At 43.7% G+C, this 27,153-nt stretch overlaps 2 protein-coding genes across 2 annotated transcripts in view; both read right to left on the bottom strand.

The window, feature by feature from the left end:
• kctd2 (potassium channel tetramerization domain containing 2) overlaps positions 1–27,153 on the bottom strand; it is a 182,675-nt gene that overhangs the window by 57,669 nt on the left and 97,853 nt on the right. The gene's annotated exons all lie outside the window — the stretch shown is intronic.
• Positions 5,040–27,153, bottom strand: part of LOC310875026 (uncharacterized protein) — a 32,794-nt gene continuing 10,680 nt past the window's right edge. The window contains exons 3-6 of the mRNA XM_083788050.1: positions 22,594–22,635; positions 22,014–22,117; positions 7,391–7,432; positions 5,040–5,364 (exon numbers count right to left, since the gene is read on the bottom strand). Of these exons, the coding sequence (XP_083644176.1) occupies positions 5,356–5,364; positions 7,391–7,432; positions 22,014–22,117; positions 22,594–22,635 (197 nt within the window). The 3' untranslated portion in view covers positions 5,040–5,355. The remainder of the gene's footprint in view (positions 5,365–7,390; positions 7,433–22,013; positions 22,118–22,593; positions 22,636–27,153) is intronic.

The following is a 27,153-nucleotide window of genomic DNA, read 5'->3' as shown; positions in this document are numbered from 1 at the left end:
GAGGATAAAAAAAGTGAGGACGCACATTGTGAATGGCCAGAACGACATGATGTATGATGATAAGAGCACCCCTCACTTCACACGGGTGCTTAGAGCTTACATTTTGCACCGGAAGTCAATGTTTTTAGTTGTTTATATTTTTTAAGATTATTTGTTTGGCATTTCTTTATTATTTGTTTTAGGATAATTTTGCAGATTCCTGCTTTATTTCAAATAGAGACAGTATCCCGCTCTCCACCAGTGGTGGAAAGTATTAAATCAAGTACTTAACCCATTCTGACCTGAGATCAGATTCATACGAGGTTTCCACTGCATGGACACACACTGGTCTGATTGACCCATTCTGACCTGAGATCAGATTCTAGAGTCGCTCTTAGATTTTTTTTAAATAGCAGACCTACAAGCTCGTATCGCGCCACTCGGTGGCGCGATATGAGCTTGTAGATCTGCTATTTTTCAATAGGTAAAGCATAACATGATGCTGACACCAAAATGGGTGCCCGTTCAGAATGGGAAGTACAATTGTGAGGTATACTTTTATTATTATTTATTATGTGTCCAAATGTCAATACATCTCAGAGGCAATGTTGTAGGCCTACTTTACTTTGTAGATTTTGATTCTAATTACAAAACATTCAGCCCTATTTAAACTTTGGCTATATTTGAAGCTCACAATGCGTCTCAAGGCGAAGCATTTTGAGCTTGTTTGATCTGCTATTTTCAAAATACTTTTAGACATGATAACTTGTGAAATTATTGCTGCACATGATTTCTTTTACTTTTGGTATATCACTTTATATCGATGCCAATACCTTTTTGTAATCAAGTACATTTCGATTAACAGACTATACTTCTAGCACTGTTTCTGTGTTTCTACATAGGTAAATGGTAAATGGTGCATTTATATAGCGCCTTTATCCAAGGTGCTTTACAGAGATTGTGCATTACATTCACCCATTCACACACACATTCACACACCGATGGCAGCGGAAACCATGCAAGGCACCAACCAGCACATCAGGAGCAATTAGGGGTTCAGTGTCTTGCTCAAGGACACTTCGACAGTAACTCTGGGGGAGCCCGGGTTCGAACTGGCAACCTTACGGTTACCATCCAGGCACTCTACCCCTGAGCCACCGCCGCCGCGGTAATATTGATACTTTTAGTTTGAACTCAAGTAAAAAATAAACACTATTTTTTCCACCACTGCTTTCTGGCTACACATGCAGTTGCAGCTGAGCGTGCATATATTATAGCCTTGGATTAGAACCATGCAGGTGCTCAACGCTCGTAGTCGTGTATAGCCCTGAAACATCATGACGCAACTGAAGCCAGTTTCACGCGATGGCTACGTTTACACTGAAAACATGTACTGTACATACACATTCAGATTTCAAATATAAAGTACTCACCACATGTTCCACGACCACGGGTGTTTGCTGGGACAGCGATTAGCATTGCTGCATTCCGCGTTGTTTAATAAAAAAGCATTTTTATCGGGGTTTGTTCGGGAAACTCACACTTGCACACCGGGAGCGCACTCGCCTATTAGTTTGTATTGACAATTTGGCAGCGCGGTCAGCGTGCCTATATCGAACACACCCATGTGTTTCAGAGTGCAACACTCCTCCCGACAGATATAGGGGTGCGTAGTCGAAAACCCAGCTCGGATAAAAATGCCATCATACTATAATTAACCGAATGTCTGAGTGTGTGTCTGTGTGCGTGTCCGTGTGTCTGTCAGAAACAGTGCCGTAACTCCTTACTGCCTGCACCAATCACTCCCACTTTTCACACAGGCATTGACCATATGCATATGGAGGGCGTAACGAAGCCCTTTTTTATTAGTCAATTACAAACGCACCCGGGCGCAGTACCCTTCACGGCCACAAGGGGGGGGGGGGGCAAATATCTCACAACGGGTAAGGACTAGTATATTAAACAATGCGGAATGCAGCAATGCTAATCGCTGTCCCAGCGTGGCCCACGTGGTTTATATTTGAAATCTGAATGTTTATGTACACGTTTTCAGTGTAAATGTATAGCGATCGCGTAAAACAGGCGGAAGTTACGCTGCATGTGGTGTTTAATTAACACCACGTGCTGCAGCAAACGTGCCTGGGTGTGCGCACATGGGCTTCAACACAAGCTGCACGAACACACACAGCCAGGCACGCTCATCATGTACAGTAAGGGATAATGTATGGCTGAGTGGTCATTGTCACCAACAGGGGCTGATTAACCACCGACGCATATAGGGTTTAAAATGCTTAAGCTGTTAGACGGACAAAGGAAATCTGGATACACAAGATTTGGATTTCAACAAAACCATTTTTATTTCACCAGTAATGTTTATAAAATCAGCAAGTCTGCGTTGATGCCAACTTAAACATGGTGTGTGTGTGTGTGTGTGTGTGTGTGTGTGTGTGTGTGTGTGTGTGTGTGTGTGTGTGTGTGTGTGTGTGTGTGTGTGTGTGTGTGTGTGTGTGTGTGTGTGTGTGTGTGTGTGTGTGTGTGTGTGTGTGTGTGTGTGTGTGTGTGTGTGTGTGTGTGTGTGCGTGCGTGCGTGCGTGCGTGCGTGCGTGCGTGAATGTCAGTTTGCTTGATAAGGCAACATGCAGTCAGCAGTTTCCATTGGCCTCAAAATAAATCCACACAGACCTGTTCCAGACACAAATACACACACTTTGCTGGCTGGTTGGACACCCCCCCCCCCCCCCCCCCCCCACACACACACACACACACATACAGAAACACACACACACACACACACCCTGGTCCCTGTACTGTCACCAGAAACTGGGGGGAGGGGGGGGCGGGTACACAGTGAGTTTATAGGAATATACTGACACTTCTGATTGGCAGAGACCAGTTTGTGGACAGGAGCTGCAGACCACTCAGGGTCCAGAGTGAGTGTCGCTATAGAGAGGATCTGGAAAAGCAAAATACGACGCAACGTAATGTACTGGTTTTAGTACAGCGACTACACTGTACACACCATAACAGATGCGGGCTCTTTACGACGACAAGGGTAACACAGAAACGTCCATAATCCGAAACCTTCCAGATATCGTACAGTTCTGTGATGGTTCTTTATTCCTTTATTTTTGTTTGTTGTTTCCATAAGCCGATAGGGGCGTCTATCCGAACACAATTTGCAATGTTCGAGAGAGGGATATATGTCAGGCGGGGAGGGTGGTAAAACAATTACATTACAAATTACATTTAAAAAGGATACAATAAAGTTTATGTTTATACGTGACCATGCAGGACCACCCCTGTAGGGGGAAGTACGTCACAAAAGGTTCAGATTTATGGGTTCTCGGAATTCAGTGTTACAGGATTACCTCCTGAGCAGGGCCCGAATTAGGTGTATTTAGTATTAATTAATGTGTGGAATTCATGGAAATCCAGAACACTCAGTTTTTGTAGTCGAAAAGAGCCATAATATGATAAAAAAACAAGCCTCTGCCTTACTGACTGACTGACTGACTGACTGACTGTATTTTACCACAGGACTTTCACACAACCATAATATTGCTTGTTTCTTCCACTAGCGTCATGCAAACGCGGTTTCACAAAAGACGAAAGAAGCGACGACGCACACAGACTCACAATAGAACGGCAAGTGAAAAACGAAACAACGCGCACCAGATCGGTCACATGTCTCTTGCGTGTCGTCGTGCTTCTGCCTCCACTCTGGTCAGAAGAAAAAACTGACCGGGGCATACATTAATGATCCCGCAGGGCAGAAATCCAGGCCAACGTCTGAGTCCATTCACGGTCAAATTCAAAGTCATACCCTTGAGGTTGTTTGCACGGCGAGATGTGAAGTATTGTTTCAGTCGGTTTAACCACTTTTTAAGGCGTATTTCAAAAGAAAATTGTGAAAATTATTATTTTCTTTCTGCCCCCCCGCTCTCTCGCTATCAACTCAAATGGACTCAGTTGCTATACTGTACCAACCCGACCAGACACAAGAGAGTATTTCTTCTACCCAGCTGGACTGTTAACGACGCAGTGACTATACCAAGAGACTAGAGACGATACCAAAGCTAAATAGACAAGCTATACTACTCTACGGTTATGACACGACGTCAAGTCACTCCACATAAGTCTTTTCATGCAGTCTACTTTGACCTATACCTATACACTATCACTCACACACACACGCACAGACGCGCACATAATATCGAAATGACAATCTGGCTTCATTGCACGATTCCCTATACAGTATAGTGTCTGGAGCATTCTCCTGATTGTTGTGCCCCAGCAAATTATGCATGCACACACGCGCACACACACACGCACACCCACGCACACACACACACACACACATGCAGTACATACTGTAAACATACATGCATGCTCGGACACACACAGACACGTTAACACAAAGTCGCCTTGTCTCATGCCCTGCCCAAGTAACGCAGAAAGCTGTGCTGTTATTTTAGGCATTCACATTCACATACACCTAACCCTCCACACACACACACACACACACATACACACAAACGTACAAACTCCCAGAATCAGAAATTATTCTAAACAGTGACTACAGTCCCCTTTCATCTGCCCTGTGTGTACATGGGTCTTGGGTGTGTGTGTGTATGTGTATTTGTATGTGTGTGTGTGTGTGTGTGTGTGTGTGTGTGTGTGTGTGTGTGTGTGTGTGTGTGTGTGTGTGTGTGTGTGTGTGTGTGTGTGTGTGTGTGTGTGTGTGTGTGTGTGTGTGTGTGTGTGTGTGTGTGTGTGTGTGTGTGTACACACACGCATGTGTGCCTGCGTATGTTTTTCAGTGCGGTGCATGTGTAGTGGACGTGAGTGTTTCTTTGCTTGTGTGTGAGTGTGTATACTATGTATGTGTGCATGGAAAAGGGGGTTTGTGTGTGTGTGTGTGTGTGTGTGTGTGTGTTTGTATGTGCGTGTGTATGCATGCGTGTATGCGTGTGTATGTGTGTCTGCGTGCGTGTGTATGCGTGCGTGTGTATGCGTGCGTGTGTATGCGCGTGCGTGTGTGTGTGTAGGTCTCCTTTAAAAGGTAGGGGGTGGCAGGTGTGGGACGACAACAACACTGGGGTTCATATTATGACAACATCAACACTGGGAGGAGTTAGCTAGGGAGGGGGTGGGGGCAATAGGAGGGGGGGGACGGGGGACGAAACAGGACTGGACAGGGTAACTGGAAGAGTCTGTTTCTGTCGTCTTGGTTCCATACAGTCACAAAAAAATATGTTGAACATCTGAAGTCTGGTACAGCGAAGGCGAGGGAGAGCGACCGGCCCACACCGACCGGAACGGACCGGACCGGACCGGACCGCCGGAGAGGAAGGGTGGAGGTGGGCGCTGGGTGTATTAATACCCCTGTTAGGAGGGAGAGAAAGAGAGAGAGAGAGAGAAATAGAAAGAAGAAAGAAAGAAAGAAAGAAAGAAATTAAATCAATAAATCATCTCTTGTTTGTCTTATTAATGTGCTTCAGCACTACACAAAGGTGCATTAACCACTTAAGCCCTAATATATATTAAAAAGCACACCAGTGTGAACCAAGTGGTGCAACTCACGTCGTCCAGCAGGTGGCAGCCATGTCACATACTTCTCTCGTTCCAATTTCACACATGCACACCACTCGTGCTAACACACACAGGTCACAGGTACCTACCTATACACACATCACAAACACGTACCTACCTACACACATCACAAACACGTACCTACCTACACTAGGGATGTCAGTAACGGATAGTTTCCCAACCGGTTCCCCGTTAGGATTAACCGGTTCATTACCGGATAGTGGTTGATTTTTTTCTTTTTTTAATAGGCTACCCCAAATGTAATATGCATGTATAGCAGGCTACATAATTAAAGTTGGTAGACGAATGGCATACATTTATTTATGCTCCTTTTATAAAAGACAAACAAAAAAGCAACATTTAACAATATAAATAAATTGTTGTAGGCTTCTGGCTTAATCATCAATAAACAACGCATCGCATCTGCATGATGCATGCATCTGCGCGTCTACAGTACAGAGGTCCGCCGGTTCTAGTCCAACAAAACATAAATAAATCCAGTCCAGATCCGAGCAACCTATACCTATAAAGCCACTGGACGCATGGGCTAAGCCTTTTTTTATTATTAAGGAAGATCAGCATGCATGTCACCGTGTTCCGTTTGTTGACTTTTCGCTGACGAGAAAACCCTCAAACATCGATAGCACATGGCTAACTTTTGATAGCCGTAAGCCGTGCCAGTGTGGAGACTGAAGACGGATAGGAGGAGAAGGAGGAGGAAGCGGCAGCGGCGGTTGTAAACGTTCTCCCTCCAGGCCAAATGGCCAATAATGGATTTAATAATGTAGGTCTCTGCATTGATACGGTCGACATGTGTTCATCTCGTCTCGCTGTCACTCGCTTACATTTTGACTACCGCAAAGCTACCGTTGTAACTTGTAGCCAACTAGCCATTGAAGTACAACAGAGAACGGGGACATTGAGGGGGAAAACAGAGCCCGAGCGCTGTTCATGCAGCCTGGAGTGCGACAAGCTGGGCGGCGCAAATAGCAATTTTAGGCATGTGTGCAACATGACAACTGTTTTAAAGTATTGTACAGTGACAACTACAGTCTCTGTAATGTTTATGTTGTACTATTACTAAAAACGATCTAAAATAAAGGGATTTAAGATCAGAACACGCATTTATTATTATGCAAATTAACCGTTAAAGCTGATAAAAATATCCGGATGTTTCTTAACGGTCGGCTAACCGGTTAACCGGTTAACCCCTGACATCCCTAACCTACACACATCACAAACACGTACACAGCTACACGGACATTGCAAGCTGGATGTAGAAGTGGTTGCACCACTTAAAAATAATGAAAATAGCTGATCTGCAAGCTCATAACATGGCACGGTGCAACACGTTGAGAGCTTGAAGATTGGCGATTGAAAAATAAAGACAAAAAAAAAAGTTTCACTATACGATGACATGCCCAAAACAGGGATGGCATGGGTGCACATATATACGTTGGTCAGATGGAGGCTACTATTAGTCCGACATGTAACAGTCCGACAACGGAATGTAACGGAATGTTTCTATTATTTCAAGCTCTCAAGCCTCAAACAAGGAGCCAAAGCCACTGAAGAAAGGTCAACATTTGCACCTCCAACACACTGCATGTGACATCAATTCCTTTCGGCTTCTCGCATTACCACGGTACAATACACAATACATATTCCACGATGGGAGCACTATACTGTACGGTGTGTGCAGTGCAGATTGTATTATGTTCCCATTGTTGCGCGTGTCCTTTGTCATTGCTTTGACACACCGTTTCATCAGTTCCCTTTCCATAATAGGCCGTGACGGGAACTATAAAAGAATCCTTACCTCTCCTCCTTCACCTCCCTGCTCCATCCCTCCGTATTCCCCCTGAGGACACACAAAGGTCGACATGAAAATCAGGCGGAGTTAATTTAGTCGAGGATGGGATGGAGGAAAAGTACATTTTGTTCCAAAATGTCGTGCAGCGGAGACTGTGTAGTATAACGTCCTCGGGCATCAATCTACTCTACTGTGCTAAAGCTTTATGCTTCATTAATGGGAATTCAAGGGAAACTTCACCCTTTTTTTGCAAAATAATATGTATTTTAATGACGTTTAGAAGATTTAGAACACTTTCCTGGGGGTCTTTATGTGTGTAATATGTGGCTTTAGATATTTTATATTTTAGCAGTGAGGCCAAGTTACGTTATGTTGTCCCAGGAGACAGCCCTCCCCCTATCCACAAGGAGGAGCAGTGCACCAAAGCATTATGGGAATTGCAGTCCAGGAAGCAAGTGAGCCCAGTGTCCATGACATCAGAGACACTGGGCTCACTGCTAAAATCTAAAATATCTAAAACCACATAATACACACATAAAGACCCCCATGCAGGAGAGTGTTCTGCATCTTCTAAACGTCATTAAGATATATATTTTTTGCAAAAAGGGTGACGTGTCCCATTAAGCAGGAGGACTGCAGTCCATGCCACACTCTCAACAAAGAAGGTTTTACTGCATACAATGCTGACAAAGGGGATATGCAGCTCGCGTCATGCAGTATTTGGCCTCTAAAAAAGGTTAATTTTATAATGGTGTATTCTCAGTGCATTGCACCAAAGTGCATTACAATGTGCATTGAAGAGTGCAATGCACATTTCAAATGCACAAAGGCTGACGGCAGTGGCTTTTGGTCCAATAAAATGTTGCAATGAGTCCCTATATAATAACCTTTTATAGGGACTGCATATGAGAAGAAAGTTTTATTAGATGACAACGTTTCGGTCTAAACGACCTTCATCAGGTATCTCATAGATAGATCAAGATCAGATACCTGATGAAGGTCGTTTAGACTGAAACGTTGTCATCTAATAAAACTACTGCTCTATAAGTGTGCGGGACCCTTTTCTTCTCATGATTCGCATTTGGTTGCCGGCTCCGACGCACCTGTCCTTGTAGGAGTGCACAAGGCCTTTTCGTTACAAAATAGGGACTGCATATGAAACGATCGAGTTAAACACAACGTTTTTTTGGTAAGAGTGTAGCGATTTCTAGCAGCCATTTTCATGATGAGTAAGAGATTAGTGTTGTGTGAAGCGGGGTGCGTCAACTTGTACACTACATTTCATGCTCATGACGATGCTCTGCATCCTAATTAAAGCCGTAGTCCCCCCAGGGGTCACCCCCCTGTCATCCCTATGTGTGGTGTTAGGGGTGGTGTTAAGGTTAGGGGTCACCCCCCTGTCATCCCTATGTGTGGTGTTAGGGGTGGTGTTAAGGTTAGGGGTCACCCCCCTGTCATCCCTATGTGTGGTGTTAGGGTTGGTGTTAAGGTTAGGGGTCACCCCCCTGTCATCCCTATGTGTGGTGTTAGGGGTGGTGTTAAGGTTAGGGGTCACCCCCCTGTCATCCCTATGTGTGGTGTTAGGGGTGGTGTTAAGGTTAGGGGTCACCCCCCTGTCATCCCTATGTGTGGTGTTAGGGGTGGTGTTAAGGTTAGGGGTCACCCCCCTGTCATCCCTATGTGTGGTGTTAGGGGTGGTGTTAAGGTTAGGGGTCACCCCCCTGTCATCCCTATGTGTGGTGTTAGGGGTGGTGTTAAGGTTAGGGGTCACCCCCCTGTCATCCCTATGTGTGGTGTTAGGGTTGGTGTTAAGGTTAGGGGTCACCCCCCTGTCATCCCTATGTGTGGTGTTAGGGGTGGTGTTAAGGTTAGGGGTCACCCCCCTGTCATCCCTATGTGTGGTGTTAGGGGTGGTGTTAAGGTTAGGGGTCACCCCCCTGTCATCCCTATGTGTGGTGTTAGGGGTTGGTGTTAAGGTTAGGGGTCACCCCCCTGTCATCCCTATGTGTGGTGTTAGGGGTGGTGTTAAGGTTAGGGGTCACCCCCCTGTCATCCCTATGTGTGGTGTTAGGGGTGGTGTTAAGGTTAGGGGTCACCCCCCTGTCATCCCTATGTGTGGTGTTAGGGGTGGTGTTAAGGTTAGGGGTCACCCCCCTGTCATCCCTATGTGTGGTGTTAGGGTTGGTGTTAAGGTTAGGGGTCACCCCCCTGTCATCCTTATGTGTGGTGTTAGGGGTGGTGTTAAGGTTAGGGGTCACCCCCCTGTCATCCCTATGTGTGGTGTTAGGGGTGGTGTTAAGGTTAGGGGTCACCCCCCTGTCATCCCTATGTGTGGTGTTAGGGGTGGTGTTAAGGTTAGGGGTCACCCCCCTGTCATCCCTATGTGTGGTGTTAGGGGTGGTGTTAAGGTTAGGGGTCACCCCCCTGTCATCCCTATGTGTGGTGTTAGGGTTGTTGTTAAGGTTAGGGGTCACCCCCCTGTCATCCCTATGTGTGGTGTTAGGGGTGGTGTTAAGGTTAGGGGTCACCCCCCTGTCATCCCTATGTTTGGTGTTAGGGTTGGTGTTAAGGTTAGGGGTCACCCCCCTGTCATCCCTATGTGTGGTGTTAGGGGTGGTGTTAAGGTTAGGGGTCACCCCCCTGTCATCCCTATGTGTGGTGTTAGGGGTGGTGTTAAGGTTAGGGGTCACCCCCCTGTCATCCCTATGTGTGGTGTTAGGGGTGGTGTTAAGGTTAGGGGTCACCCCCCTGTCATCCCTGTGTTAGGGGTGGTGTTAAGGTTAGGGGTCACCCCCCTGTCATCCCTATGTGTGGTGTTAGGGTTGGTGTTAAGGTTAGGGGTCATCCCTATGTGTGGTGTTAGGGGTGGTGTTAAGGTTAGGGGTCACCCCCCTGTCATCCCTATGTGTGGTGTTAGGGGTGGTGTTAAGGTTAGGGGTCACCCCCCTGTCATCCCTATGTGTGGTGTTAGGGGTGGTGTTAAGGTTAGGGGTCACCCCCCTGTCATCCCTATGTGTGGTGTTAGGGGTGGTGTTAAGGTTAGGGGTCACCCCCCTGTCATCCCTATGTGTGGTGTTAGGGGTGGTGTTAAGGTTAGGGGTCACCCCCCTGTCATCCCTATGTTTGGTGTTAGGGTTGGTGTTAAGGTTAGGGGTCACCCCCCTGTCATCCCTATGTGTGGTGTTAGGGTTGGTGTTAAGGTTAGGGGTCACCCCCCTGTCATCCCTATGTGTGGTGTTAGGGTTGGTGTTAAGGTTAGGGGTCACCCCCCTGTCATCCCTATGTTTGGTGTTAGGGTTGGTGTTAAGGTTAGGACGGTTGAGGGCTGACGGAATGTAGACATGCTCTGCAGTGACGTGCACACATAGACATCAAAGGGGGCCTCAGCCCCTGCCCTTTCACCCGTCTGTAAAACAACTGCCCCCTCTCCAGACCTCGAATGCAGCGTTTGCTATGGTGAAAAAATGCAAATGCCCTCTCCTCTCCTTTCCATGCCATGCCCGGAAGTCCCCCGAAGTCTCCTGAACTTATATGAACAGTGTTTTTTGCGTTGAACAAATTAGTTTAGAAATCCATGTCGTATATGCCGCATCTCTATAGCTAAAGAGTGCTGGGGTTGCGCCTCGACAATAGCTGTTCTATAAGCTCTCAACGCGTCTCAGCGCGACGTGTTGTGAGCTTGTAGATCCTGCAATTCTTTGTCCAGTTCAATTCTTTTGTGCGGGATTTTAGCCCAAATCTCTGCATGTCCCTGTTCTCCCGTTCCCAACGTTGCAGTGTGTGTGTGTCTGTGACTATCTTCATTTATACATGTCCTGGGTACAGAGGCTACCCTAGTATAACCCATTCTGACCGGGCACCCATTTTGGTGTCAGCATCATGTTATGCTTTAGCTATTTAAAAATAGCAGATCTACAAGCTCATATCGCGCCACCGAGTGGCGCGATACGAGCTTTTAGGTCTGCTATTTTTTGAAAAATCGAAGAACGACTGACATTTCTAGAATCTGATCTCAGGTCAGAATGGGTTAATCAGACCAGTGGGTGTCCAGTGGAAACCTCGTATGAATCTGATCTCAGGTCAGAATGGGCTAGTATATAGCATGACATAAAAGCTACAGTATAAGCTATATCCATTATACCAGGGAATGCAGGGGAGGGTGAATACGTACAGTAGCACCACCTGACAGAGAAGGTTATCAAGGTTAGACATGGAACTTGAGAAGGTTTCTAAATTGTTTATAAGACTGTGTGAAGTACCAGCGACTTTTTTATTTTTGTGTTATTCTCTAAGCTACTATTCTACTATTTGGTGAAGGCTTTTATCCAATATTATAGTCGATTAATATTACTCTAATTCGGTCAGTCTGTAACCATGTAGCCATTGAGAAATCAACATTAAACATATTCAATTCTCAAGCTCACCAACTGATCTCTGCGTGATTGTTTGCAGCAAACACAATTTGACAGATGTAAGATCTGATTAATGGACAGATTAATTCCTATGACTATATAGTTGACTAAAGCCTGCAGCATAATATATACTGTACCAAAGAAGACAACTCTCTTCCATTAAGAGTTCAGAATAAACTCGCCCACTGTATGTTACTGTGGTTCTCAAAGATTTGAATTTCAAGGACCCCCTTAACTCCCAGAGTCACAGAACCGTAAGGGTCCATTTGAACCCCCACAAGGACTGCTGAGGATCCCACTTTGAGAACCACTGCTATTTATAGCGTTGGTGGTGATCTTACCACTTGGATCTCTGCTGTTTATTTACATCAACCTCTGACGTACTTTGACTTACATTGTATTGTGTAAATGTCACCAGATACCATGCATGGAAGATGGATTGCGCCCAGTACGTACATACACCGTACAACTCATTTACCCAACCCATGCAACTCATACACTGAGACCGAGTGCAGGGCGCTTCCTGGGATATACTGTGAGTGAGCACAAGAAGCAGCAATATGAATTGTGTTTATGATTATCTCATATTGTCCCTACTATTAGTTTGGTGTGCATTCACCACAATAGCCATAGGTTAGGTTGCTAACATGCAGGGTAAGCCCTCTTTAACTCCTGGGTCCACCAGCCACCCCCATGCCCTGCCAAATATTATGACCTACAGTATACAGTCTGTACAGTATAATAGGCACCTCATATACGGGCTCATATACAGGCTCATATACAGGCTCCTCCTATCAGGACAACACAGAAGAGACAAACAAACAAACAAACAAATGAACACACAACAAAATGATTAGCAAAACAACAACAACAACAACAACAACAACAGCAGCACAGAACGAGACAAGATGGGCCACCACAATTATGACATCACAAACATCAAATACACACAAAGCAGAAGCTAAAACGTATCACATCAAAATGTGTGTGAGTTTGCCCTGTGTTTAATACATAACAAAATATATAAATGTTTTTACCCATCATTTCCCCCTATCTGCCCTCTAAACACAAACACAGTATTTCAGTGGCTGAGTGATGACTGCTGGTATAAAAGGGAAACTATTGGTAAAAACATGCATAATATATTGTTTAGTTTGGTAAAACAACAAAACAAATAAGACAATGTAACGTTTTCATCTAAACACAGGGCAAAGTTACATACCATACCATGCCTTTAAAAGGGGAGTGTTTTTTATTCCGTAACATCGTTAACCTATTTAGACCTGAGGACGCATCTGTGTCACCTTTTTTCTGTTGACAAATAGCAGATCTACAACTTTTTGAAAAATCATGAAAACATGTGCAAATCTTTGAATAATATTATATGCTTTCACAGCAAACTTTTTTTTTTTTAACTCAATATTTGATTCTGAGGGGTCCCTGGTACAACATTTTCAGATTGGGTTTGGAACTTTGGCGGCCAAATCCATATAATTCTATTTCTAGGGCTCCTTAACATAGAAACGGGTGTTTTCAGAAAACTGTCATGATTTAGAAGACATTAGAATCTAGTCTCAGGTCTTAATGGGTTAAAGGTCTATATTCTGATAATACTATAGTAATTATGTCTATAGTGTTTGTTCGGTATAAGTCTGTGCAGCTCTTGTGTTTGTTACTGAGCAAACACTATAGCAATGACTGCTAAAAAACATAACCTACATCCCCTTTAAAAACAGGATTCAAATTATTAGAATGTCATTGAATGTCATTGCCGTGTTTTACAACCCCTTGGGGGAATAGCAATAACCTTCAAGACCTTATATATATAGTTTGAACCCAGTTCAAATAAAATAAAAATAAAGCTAAATCACGCAAAGTCATGTTCACACTGGTTATGCAAGACTGTTCATTTATCCATAACAGATAAATAGATTGACAAAATCAATGTCAAAATACTGTACGTAGGAGAGGGGCGGAGCCAGCAATGGAGTAAGACGCGTGTTGAAGAGCTCCTGCCAGACCCCTTTTAAAAGTATTATTTTACGGTATATTATTTTCACTGCCGGTGTTGAAACAGTTTTAACTAGTTTTAAAACTACTCGAGAGCAAGTCTGAGTGCTTCCAGTGCCTACTACAACTCAGGGGGCATGGTCCGACCGAATCTCCGCAAGTACCGATACACAGGCCCCGAGGCAGAGGACTCCTCGGAGCAGAATACTACTGAGACCGGAGAACACCCACCCAGCCCGGGGGAGGAGCCGAAGATGGACTCCGCTATGTTGAAAGCCGACATTCTTGCTGAGCTGAGAGCGGACATTTCCTCTATACTTAAATCTGAGCTAAAGAGTGTGTTTTCTGAAGAATTCAAGTCGCTAAGGGATGAGTTACAACGCGAGCTACAGGAGCTTAAAAACAACACGGCATCCATCCGCTCTGACGTGGACTCCATGAAGACTGCTGTTAAAGATGTGGAGGACGGCCTGTCAACATGGACGGATATTGTAGTTCCGATGGAAGCTACGGTGGCTAAGCTAGCAGCGGAGCTGGAAGAATTAAAAGAGAAATGCAATGACACTGAATCGAGGATGCGTAGGTCAAATATTCGTGTAGTGGGGCTGGGTGAGAGACCTGGCTCGTGTAGCCCTACTGCCATTTCCAAACTCCTGAAGGATCTCATAAACGACCAAAAAGAGTTCCTGGTAGACCGCTCACACAGAGGCCTAGCTCCAATGAGAGACGGGAAGCCGCGGGTCGTTGTCGCAAAGCTCCACTACGACCAGGACTGTGTTGAGGTCCTACGCAAGGCGCGACAACATGGGCCGTATGACTATAAAGGGCAAAAAATCAGCATCTTCCCGGACCGAACAGCGAGGGACGCCAAGACCTTCGCCTCCTACAAAGATGTCCGGCTTCGTCTTCAGAACCAGGACAATGTACGGTACGGGTTCGTTCATCCGAGCCGTTTCCTCATCACGCTCAACGGAACCACCACCAGGGAATTCAAAGACCCAGTGAAGGCAATGGAATATGTCAATAACAACATCCCAACAACAACAGAGGCTGCTGCTGCTGGTTTGCATGACTCGACTTGATGTGGCTCACTCCATTCTTTTTGCCCTCATGACATATGCGGTAGGCCTACTGACTAGCTATATTTTCTATTTCAGGTAAAGGACACTTTAATGACATTTTATGCCTATTTTATTTTATTTTATTTTTATTTATTTTTTAAACGCTTTGTTTTTTTTATAACGGATTAGATTGTATTGACCTCTTATTGTTTTTTTGTTTGTTTTTTTTCTTTACTGATGAGAAGGTTGCCATCATTCTTTTTTTTGCACTATTTCTATACAAGATACACAATATTATTTTGTTTTACTATTTTATTTATTTAATGAGTGTGTATGTATGTGCAAGTGTATGTGTGTACTATGTATGCTATTTTTTGGGATGGGAGGTTAGTTAGTATATTTAATGCAGTAGGCTATGTGACTGGGCTACTAATATTTGTAGAGGGCAGAGGAGTGGCGCTGTGCTGACGTTCATGTTGAATGTATACATTCTTGGGAATGGTTCTTTGGATAGGCATCACTGTTTCAGTGATAATTTTGTTTTGTTTTATTTCATTATTTTTATCTAGTGGTATGGGGCTCGGTTGAACCTAGCATTTTTTTTTGTTCTGTCAATGAGTATTTATATTGGCCCTCCAATAGTCTTAGTTCAGATAGAGGCCCCAAGAGGGCAGCATTTGCCAAGCTTGTTATGTTTGAAGTAATCTACAGGTTGGGGTTGAAGCACAGACAAGAAGAGTAGCATTGATTTACCTCTTTGTGTGTATGTGTGTGTGTGTGTGTGTGTGTGTGTGTGTGTGGACCTGACTGAAATATAATACTGTGATACATGTATGCCTTATTGATATCACTGATTGTAACGAGACCTTGATGTGCCTGTCTGACATTATTTCATTTGTTATTTGTAATATTAATACTTTTGTTTATTTACAAATCAGAGACATTTCATGCTAGGATTTCATATACCAGCCTTCTGGTTCAGTTTGGTTGGGTTTTGGTTGCACTTGGACAGCTCTAATCTGCTGCACCGGCAGCATTGATCGTTAACAAGGATCAAATCACCTATTCTAATTCATTATTTTTATACAAGCCGTTTTTTATTTTTGTTCTTTCAATTAAAGGGGGGTCGGGTGGGGTTCGCTGGACACTTCACCGATCCCCGTTACCAACGCACCGCCATTGGTTGGCTTTTGTAAGGGTTATAGCAGTCATTTTGCGCGTGTCTCTTTAATGGGGATGCTTCAGCGTGAGGAGGGAGGGGGGTGGGGGGTAGGGAGGGTTATTTGTTGTGTTGTTTGTTTGTCCTCTTGGCTTGGTCGCCCTGTCTTGTTATGTTGTATTTTATGTGCTTTGCATCCAGCATGTGTTCTCAGGCATTTTTCATCCCTATGTTTGCTGTATGACCCAACCTAGAGCTGTGCCGCAGTCGGGAGGTATGCTCAAGTTCTGTAGCTGGAACTGCAGAGGTCTAAATCAACCACTGAAATGCTCCAAGGTGATTCATCACCTTCAACATCTGAATGTAGGTATTGCTTTCTTGCAGGAGACCCATTTGAAAGGTACCAGTCATGTGAAATTACGGCGGCGATGGGTTGGCCAGGTTTATCACTCATCATTCCAATCAAAATCTAGAGGGGTGGCCATTTTGATTCATAAATCTATTGGTTTCATTTCTTCCGATGTTGTTTCAGATCCGGGTGGACGATTTGTGTTTGTTACAGGAACATTATACAACACCCCAGTCATCTTGGCTAACGTATATGGTCCAAATTGGGATAATGAGAACTTTTTTCAAACATTGTTTGCTAAACTACCTGATATGTCGACACACTACCTCCTATTGGGGGGGGATTTGAATTCCTGGATTAACCCAGAGTTGGATAGATCATCTTCCAGAACTAGTGTGCCCTCGAGGTCTGCCAAAGTCATTCAGGCTTTTATGAATGAGTTCAATGTCTTAGATCCCTGGCGCTTTTTGAACCCACTTGGTAAACAATACAGCTTCTTTTCCCCTGTTCATCAATCGTACTCCCGTATTGATTATTTTCTGATGGATAACCGATTGGCTCCAATGTTACACTCTTGCAACTATGAAGCAATAGTACTATCGGACCACGCTCCAGTGGTTCTTGAACTGCATTTTCGAGAATATGATAATACACCTCCCCCCTGGCGCCTAAATAGTCGTTTATTGTCCAGTGAAACTTTTGTAAATTTTGTTAATAGCCAAATTGATTTATTTATTTCGATTAATCAGACGCCTGGGATTTCAGCATCCCTACTGTGGGAGACTTTAAAGGCATATTTAAGAGGTGAAATAATTTCGTATAGCGCATTTGAGAGTAAATTTAGGAAGCAGCAAATGTGTAGTTTGGCTAAACAAATAAGTCAATTGGATAGTATACATTCCACTCAACCCTCACCTGATCTTTATAAAGAACGTATTTCTCTCCAAGCTAAATTTGACATACTCTCCTCTGCTCACGTAGAGGACTTATTACTTAAATCTAGATCTAATTATTATGAACACGGGGATAAGGCTAGCAAACTACTGGCTCATCAGTTACGACAGGCCTCTGCCTCCCATCAGATCCCACAAGTTCAAACTCCTGCTGGTGTAACAACAGATCCTAAGCAGATCAACGAACAATTTAAACAATTTTATACTTCCCTGTATACATCTGAGCAAACCACTGATCCGTCTGCTTATGATAACTTTTTCAATTTATTGGACATACCCAAATTAAGTCCAGAGGTAGCTCGGAGGCTGGATGGTCCGGTCAGTATTGATGAGCTTAGAAGAGCTGCTAGTGGTATGCAAACAGGAAAATGCCCAGGTTTAGATGGTTACCCAGTTGAATTTTATAAGAAGTTTTTTGAGAAATTAGCACCTATTCTAATTGATATGTATACGGAATCATTTAATTCACACAGTTTACCACCATCCCTCACCCAGGCTTCAATTTCATTATTATTGAAGAAAGACAAGGACCCCTTATCTTGTTCTAGCTATCGTCCTATTAGCTTGCTATCTGTGGATCTAAAGCTTTTGTCCAAGCTCTTAGCTATGCGCCTTGAATCTGTCCTTCCAACCATAATTTCGCCGGATCAGACAGGGTTTGTTCAGAATCGATATTCATTTTTTAATATCAGGCGTCTCTTTAATGTTCTATATAGCCCCGCCCCCTCAGCTAGCCCGGAGGTCGTTATCTCGCTCGACGCAGCCAAAGCGTTTGACCGTGTGGAATGGGGGTACCTCTTTAGTACATTGGAGAAGTTTGGATTTGGGGTCAACTTTGTGTCTTGGGTGAAACTGCTTTATACATCTCCTACTGCATCAGTAAGGACCAATAATACCCGTTCAGCACAATTCCCCCTATATCGCTCGACCAGGCAGGGCTGTAATTTGAGTCCACTTCTGTTCGATATCGCCATCGAACCGTTGGCTATTGCACTTCGATCAAGCCCTCGCATAACGGGTATAGTTAGAAATGGCACTGAGCAGCGGACATCCCTTTATGCAGATGATTTACTTTTGTATATTTCTGACATATCTACGTCCATTCCGGCGATACTTGATATTTTCTCCTCATTTGGCCTCATCTCTGGTTATAAGCTGAATCTCGATAAAAGTGAGTTACTCCCATTAAACGCAGCCGCACGTAATTACCCGCTGAGCAATTTTCCATTTAAAATAGCTCTGAATGGTTTTAAATACCTTGGTATTCAGATTAGAGACAAGTTCGAAGATTTATTCAAATATAATTTTGGTACTTTATTGACTCGTTTCCAGGAAGATTTTGAGCGGTGGTCTCTATTGCCTTTATCTCTTGCTGCACGGGTTAATTGTGTCAAGATGAATTCTCTCCCAAAGTTCTCTTATCTTGTCCAGTGCCTGCCCATTTTTCTCCCCTTCTCTTTTTTTGATAAAATTGATCGCATGATCTCAGAATTTATTTGGAATAAAAAAGTTCCCAGGATCAGTAAAACATTATTACAAAGACCCAAACCTCAGGGTGGGTTAGCCCTACCTAACTTTAGGTTTTATTACTGGGCAGCCAATCTTAGAATTTTGCAACATTGGCTGATGTTGGAGAAATCACCTTTACGTCCAACATGGATTGAGATGGAATCTTCCTCAGTAAGGCCTGCCTCGTTAACTGCTCTTATTCATACCCCTATTCGTTTTTCTCTTACCCCTTATTCTAAGAATATTATTGTCAAATCCACACTTAAAATTTGGAATCAATTCAGGCGCCACTTTGGTCTACAGGCCCAGTCCTTCCTTGCCCCAATAACAGCAAACCCTTTATTCCATTCATCTTTGAGTGATAATGCTTTCTCTTTATGGTCATCACTTGGTATTACAAAGCTCAGTGATCTGTATATTGACAAGGTATTTGCTTCCTTTCAACAGCTGTCTGGGAAATATTCCCTTTCAAATCAACACTTCTTTCGATATCTTCAGATTCGCAGTTTTGTGCGTAGCCTTAACCCTGTATTTCCAAACCTTCCAGAGGCCACTGTGGTTGATTCCTTCTTAACTCCATTGTCGAGCACGAAGGGCCTAATATCGGTTATGTACAATTGTATTTTCTCTTTGCGGCCTACTTCAATAGAAAATATTAAGAACAGATGGGAAGAGGATTTAGGAGAAGAAATCTCAGATGGTGATTGGGAAGATATTTTACGTCTTGTCCACTCTTCTTCCATTTGTGCGAGGCATGGGCTAATCCAATGCAAAATCATCCATCGTGTACATTTCACTAAAGTTAGGTTATCCAAAATATATGGTGATATTGATCCCCTGTGTGATAGGTGTCGTTCGGCCCCTGCCACGTATATACATATGTTTTGGTCATGCCCTTCTTTACGTAGGTATTGGACTAAGATCTTTGACACTATGTCAAGTAGTGTTAGGGTACCATTTGAACCTAATGTAATGACAGCTATTTTCGGAATCTCTTCCCCTGATCTGTTCCTGTCAAAAAACGAAGCTCACTTGGTGGCCTTTACCACTCTCTTAGCTAGGCGTCTAATTCTGATGAAATGGAAGTCCTCTGTTCCCCCAACCCATCTCCACTGGATTAGAGACGTACTCCACTTTATTAAATTAGAAAAAATTAGATGTACCCTGAGAGGCTCGGTATCCAAATTTGAGGACACATGGGGCCCCTTCCTCATACTAGTAAATGACTTACAGTTTCAAGATATTCCAGATTGAATGAGTTTAATCCTGGATTTGAGCATGCTAGATTCCCGACGTAGCCGGATTGTTCAGTATATCTATTATTAGGAGCCATGTGTGGATGCACTGCCACGTCCATTGTGTTTTGAAAGGGTGACCAATGACCATGCCATGTTGTCTTGTCTTGTCTTGTCTTGTCGTGTCGTATGTTTGTCTTGTTTTTGTTTTAAAACTTGGTTCAGGTTATGTGGTTATCATTGTCGCTTCCATGATTAGCATAGGACTATGCAACTTATTATTATTTGTTTTTGATGCTGCCACAATATCTTGTGTATGGTGTTCACAACATTTATATATGTACATTTCATTTCTTTGATATGTTCTGTATGGGTGTGTCACATATACTGTCATTTTGTTTGATTTACTGTATACCCTGAGTCTTGAATAAACAAAACAGTGAAAAAAAAAAAAAATACTGTACGTAAAAGAAGGGAGGCCAGGACGACACTTTGGAGGAGCCTTTCTATTTTATTTGTGTGTCTGTTTTATTTGCTTATTTTCTTTGAATGATTTATTTTGTACAGGGCTTGTCTCTCACTGTTGCAGCACAGGTTAAGAGAAGGTCCCAGACACAGACTGTCCTTATAGTTATGGGACAATACAGTTCACCTTGACCTTGATAAGGGCAAAGATATCATCATTTTACCCATATAGCTTTTAATGATGGAGCTGGATTAAAGCATGCGTGACATGCTACTACCCATATAGAGGTATTTATAATAGTAATACTACTTTACAGCACAGATGGTACAGTACTTGAATTGGTGTTTTGTAGGGGGGAAAGACGCCATCTTGTGGCTGTGTGGGTAGTGCATTAATCCCCTACTGACTGAATTTCTGGACCCGATACTGATATTTGAATGGGTGATATTATAGGTTTATTTGGTTTATCTGATATTACAGAAATTAAATTAATTATTTAAAGTCTAAACCATTTAATCCCCAATGTATATATACTTTGTAGTATGAGTGTTTAGGCCTACACATACTGTAAAATAGCTGACCGAAAAGCTCACAACTTAAGGTGTTGTGAGCAACTGCTATTCTTGCAATGTTTGAAAGCTAGACATGCGGGTGGCCCTACGTCACGCCGCAGAACCCACTAGTATGTCTGAGTCATCGTGTCAGTGGCTTTGTCAGAGTACCCGTCTGTCTGTCTGTGTCCTTTTTGTGCCCACATATGGATATTCCTGATATCATTGGTTTTACATTTGTATATATGCCTATACCCTGTTAACCCATTCTGACCGGGCACCCATTTTGGTGTCTGCATCATGTTATGCTTTAGCTATTGAAAAATAGCAGATCTACAAGCTCGTAGCGCGCCACCGAGTGGCGCGCTACGAGCTTGTAGGTCTGCTATTTTTGAAAAATCGAAGAGCGACTGACATTTTTAGAATCTGATCACGGGTCAGAATGGGTTCATCAGTGTGTCATCAGTGTGTCCGGCGGAAACCTCGTATGAATCTGATCTCAGGTCAGAATGGGTTAATTGACATGGCCATATATGGGCACATTGGTTGGATCGCAACCCAAATACCCTCGAGTCCTTGCCGATGCGTGAGACAAGTTTGAAGTCGGCCGGTCCAACATACATGCAGTTTGCACATGACCCATACTGTATATTAATGTATCTATGTGCATGGCTCTGGACAACCGGATCTCCACATGCCTATATAAATATGGGCATATATTGGGTTTGTTTATGGTTATATGTCTGCGTCAGAGTAGTCTCGCGTAGCCAGACAACTAACTGTTCCACAATCTCCGAATGCTAGAGGTTGGAACTACTGTACTGTACCTTCCCACGTTGTTAACACTAATTGTAAAAAGATGATCAGATCTACTGTACGGTATGTATAAAAAGTACATCACACACACTCCCGTGTTGTACTGACCTGACTGGCTACGTTCTCAACCCCCTCTACGCCTGCCTGTGACATGTCGGGCGCCACGCCTCCTTCCCCGACGATGTTGGCCTGGTCGGTGGTCCTGTTGGCCACTGGAAAACACACAGGAGGAGCATCAAATCACATCAAATCACAACAACGTGCAAGAAACAGAAAATACGTTTTCGAGTATTACGTGTTACTGAGCAAACACACAAAAATATCAGCCCGTAAAACGGTTATTTTAATTCAGAAACGGTACGATTGGACAACCAGTCAGATTGAAATGGGTGCACTGGCAGCGCAGACAGAGCGAGCTTAGGCGAACGAGTCGCAGTGCAGAGCGTTGCGACGTCACCTTCAGTCGACTCAGCGCCGTCCGAGTTCGATACCGATAGGGACAGAATCGTACATCGTACTCCTGCCTCTGAGACGTCATTTATTTATTGGTTTTTCAATCATGACATATAACGTACATACAACACACAGTACACACTAGCGCACATGCACACTGGACACACACACACACACACACACACACACACACACACACACACACACAGTCACACACGAGCGCGCCTTAGCTTACCTGTGTTTACTCCTGCCATTGCTCCTTCCTTTGTCTTGTTGCCTGAGGGAGAGAACACATAGACCATGTGAAATTGTGAATCACATAATATGAACAATTCTTCTGGACCAAACCTGCAATTACTTCATTATTGATCCCGGTGGGGAGGTTCCTCATTTGCACTTTGCAGGAGTCGGACATTTTTGACACAATTAACGTTTTGTCACCGACAAACAAAATGAGTGGAAAATAACATTACAAGAAACACACTCTGAGATTGTACAAAATGGAAGCCTTAGGGCCGATTCATACTCCTATTTTACCGCTGTTTCGGCGCTGTAGTGCCGAAATGATTTCGGCTCGTCAGAAATTTTCAGTAGCACCGAAGAGCCGACTTTAGGACGGTACCCGCCCCCCCGAACCTCAAATGACGTCAAATTGTAGGCTCTACAGCGCCGAACCGACTTTTATTCGGCTCTAAAATAGGAGTATGAATCGGCCCTTACGGGTCAATTTGGTTCCATTTGTAGTATTTTGTACACTCTCAGAGTTAAGAGGTTCTTTGCAAATAAAACATTTGAGAACCACTATAGTACTCATTGGATTAATGGATTCCTAATTATGCCATAGTGTCACAAAGTGTCACATAATATTATGTGACACTATATTATATTCTGAAGAAAACCTGGAGACAAGCGCAAGTCGTTTTCACAGACACGTTTGTCCGTGTACGGTGATGATACAAAGTAGACCTTTGGTGTACCTTTGGAGCATCAACCATTACTTAAAAGAGTGTGCACACTAGCTGTGCTTATTAAGGTCACAGAGAGACAAGAGGGATTTCTATATATTGTCTGGAAAAGTAGAGACACGTCAGCTAGCTCTCCAGGACAGACATGACACCTCTGGCCTGCCGCGTCAAGGGGCGCCCCGACCAGCAGACTGATATGGAGCGAATCTCAATAGATTCGCCATATAACAGGTCGCATCTGCTTTTATCCATGTGCATCTGCTGTTCATATTCATATCACGTGGTCCCATTTTGTAATCATTAAAAATGACATTTATTAAGGTCCAATTGAGTGTCTGTCTACAGCCTTTTTATTGGACTTTAGATAATTGAAGTACAAACGCATCAACGGACATGTTGATGAGCCCTGAGTCCATTATGAGCTACTGCATTGGAGCAGCATCGTTGCATGTGTTGTGACATCGGAGCAGCATCGTTGCATGTGTTGTGACATTGGAGCAGCATCGTTGCATGTGTTGTGACATTGGATAATTATATGCTCTCAGTGAGTCAGGCGCAAACCTCATAATGTTCAAATTAAACTGTTACTTTTCAGGATTCTTAATCTTGTTATTTTTGGTTGTTCATTGTAGACGAGTTTAAAAAAAAAGGTCACTCTTTCTTTATCTTAAAAAAAACCAAACATGCGACACACCGAGCAAGTATAGAACTCCCTTTTTGAGCGGTGCCTCCACTCCAATACGCAGCTCTGTCTGTCTGTCTGTCTGTCCGATCACGGAAAGCTGCAACACGGTAACTGTCACTTCACGACCGTCTCGGATGCGGGGCGGCTCGCCGGACCCCCCCCCCCCCCCCCCCCTTCCCAAGAACACATTAGTTTTCCTTTTTCTTTTAAACAGGCCCAATGGTCAAATGTTTGTGCCACCCTCTAGTTTTTGGTGCGGGAAAAAAAACGGGAGCAACATGCAGAGGAAACCCAAATACAGAGAGAGCATGCAAACCCTGCAGGCCAGTCAGGTTCTGAGTGCTCATCTGGTTCTGAGAGACCCTGCAGGCCAGTCAGGTTCTGAGTTCTGACAGGTTCTGCAGGCCAGTCAGGTTCTGCAGGCCAGTCAGGTTCTGAGTGCTCATCTGGTTCATTCTGGATCGACTTGTAATCACAGACCATAGGGGAGTCACTGAGGAATGCACTAACTGTGCCGTTTAATCACTGAAACAACAGCGATTGAATGGAACATTATACTTAATGTTGCCAAAGTAGTCGGACAAATGAAGTGTTATTTTGTACAGTTATAGGTCTACAGAGTATATATCCTTATCTTGTTAAAGTGTTTGAATTGGATTCACTGCACCTCTCCCAGGACACCCTATAATACAATAGTGCTGAGCTTGTTCCATTATGCTCCCAGACTGATTAAATGCTCATATAATCTGATGGGGGGGGGGGGGACAGACCATGGAAGAGTAAATTCAGTTCACACCACTTTCTACCTGCGGTGCCCCTATATTTTGAACTTGTCATTGTAAAAACAAATGTGAAACATTTTCACCAATCTTCAAAAATAGAGATCATATTGCAGATTTAAGCACTCACTGTTAACAGTTGGACGATGGCTAAGGCTCCAATTATTGACTAAGTAAAAACAGCAATCGTCCCGAGCAAGATTTTATACAGTGTAGGCCTAGGTGAAAAATACTCCAATAACAAATAAGGCAGGCCAAAAGAAAAAAGCTATGAACACCAGCTTAGTGGAAAGGACAGAAAAACAAACAAGAACTGGCAGCTCTGCTCTTGAGTTGTCTTCTTGTCAGCCCCCAAGTCAAACTGAGCATTCTCCAGGTCCTCCAGCCCCTTTTATATACCAGTGGCAGGTGAGACCCACCCACAATGATTAGTAATGGGCAGAGCCTTTTAATTAGAGAGTTGCGTCACCTCCGTTCACATCATTCGGCCAGGTCTTCTACATAGACTTTTAGTGACAAAGCAATGAACCGGATTTTTACTGAATGCACTGGAGTCTATGAGCGTTTGTCACTACATATGACCACGTTACATGAACCACGTGACCGGCACAGTTTCTGCCCCCTCATTGATGCAACCCTATAATAGAAGGCTCTGGTAATTTGCATTCATCAACTCAAACAAGCCCATGTTGAGTTAGGCAGCTGTTGTATTGTTAACCAAACAAACTCGAAATGCAATTCCACGTGTCAATTAATTCTCAAAACAAATACAATATAAAATGTATACAGTACAGATAAGAACTTAGCCTACAAATTGATTGATTGTTAAATTTAGGTTAAAAACACAGAAAAACACGAAAATGTTTGCGCCCCCGTAGCGCGCACGCGCGCTATAGGGGGCCCTTCAAATATTACCGGCCCAGGGGCCCTAATGGGGGTTAAATCCGTCCCTGTATGGACCTATCTCTGGCTGCTGTCGGAAAGAAACCACTTCAGGAAATTTAAAAGATATATACATTTTTCAGGAAATTAAGAAACTCTTAAAAATGTAAAACAAAGCAATACTGTCTCATCGAAGTTGGTGTTGACTTTATATATTGCCAATCACTTCCATGAGAGGGAGAGAGGTGGTGGAGTTGAGGGTCCAATGGAGTTAAGTGGTCCGAAGCGCTTTTTACTACTTTTCATTGGTTCAATATTTTTGAAACAACACACAGACGTAAAGGGTGTTCAATAGCATTGATTTACGACCTTTGTTGTGTGTTACCCCCCCATCTCTCTCCCCATGTCCTGTCTGATTACTGTTCATCTATCAATAAAAGGCAAAAAGCCCAAAAGATATCTTTAAAAAAAGAAAATCCCAAACCTCAAAAAATGGGTTATGTGTTTTCCTCCAGACAGCAACGATATGCTTAGATATTTTTGTATTTATATTTATGTTCCAATGAAACAAGCTTCATTGGTTCAATATGTATAAAACCCACAGACAGACAGACGTATCTATTTAGCGAAAATTGCAGATCTACAGCTTCCAGCGTCCAGACGCTGTTGTATGACAAAGTAGGGCATTCATCTGTGTTACGATAAGATTCTAACATGATACGTGGCATCTTTCAGCTATAAATAAATACTGGTTCCTATTTCAGTGAATTGAATTTTGCGGCAGCACAAATTTGTGGGGAGTGGGGAGTGATGCATAGTGCATACCATCCGCTTTATCGCTTAATCATTTTCAGAGCTTCCGTTGCTCCAGACTGTATGACAGAAACATTAAAAAAAACAGTCTGGCTCGCGAGAGTATAGACTATCCATCATATGACAATGAAATACGGTATACTGTATAATGGGCTTGTGTTCTTTTCGAATCAGTCACGTTTTTTTTGTTGTACACTGGCAGTGTGTGATGTGTCAGCGTCCTCCATACTGTACTCCATACAGTACATTATGCCTTTATTGCATTCACCCACCCCCCCCCCCCCTCTCTCTCTCTCTTTCTGCTTCATCTCTCCCTGTCGCTTCCTACTTTCATCCCAACCTCCTCCTCCTCCTCCTCCTCCTCCTCTCTCCACCCCACCCCTCGCTCGCTCACTCGGCACGGCACGCTCCCTGTGGCACAGCAGACACGTGCCTGGGCTGATGGGTACTGCAGCAGATCCAAACACATGTATTATCTCTCTCTCTCTCTCACACACACACACACACACACACACACACACACACACACACACACACACACACACACACGCACGCACGCACGCACGCACACACACATGCACGCGAGCACACAAACAAACACACACTGCGATGACGACGATTCTCTCACTGGGTGGAGCGAGAGCGTCTGTGTTCTCACTGTGCTCACTGTG

The sequence above is a fragment of the Protomyctophum parallelum genome (genome assembly GCF_964188405.1).
Source record: "Protomyctophum parallelum genome assembly, chromosome: 17".
Lineage (NCBI taxonomy): Eukaryota > Metazoa > Chordata > Actinopteri > Myctophiformes > Myctophidae > Protomyctophum > Protomyctophum parallelum.
The sequence above is the reverse complement of the archived record's forward strand: the minus strand, read 5'-3'. Positions and strand labels throughout refer to the sequence as shown.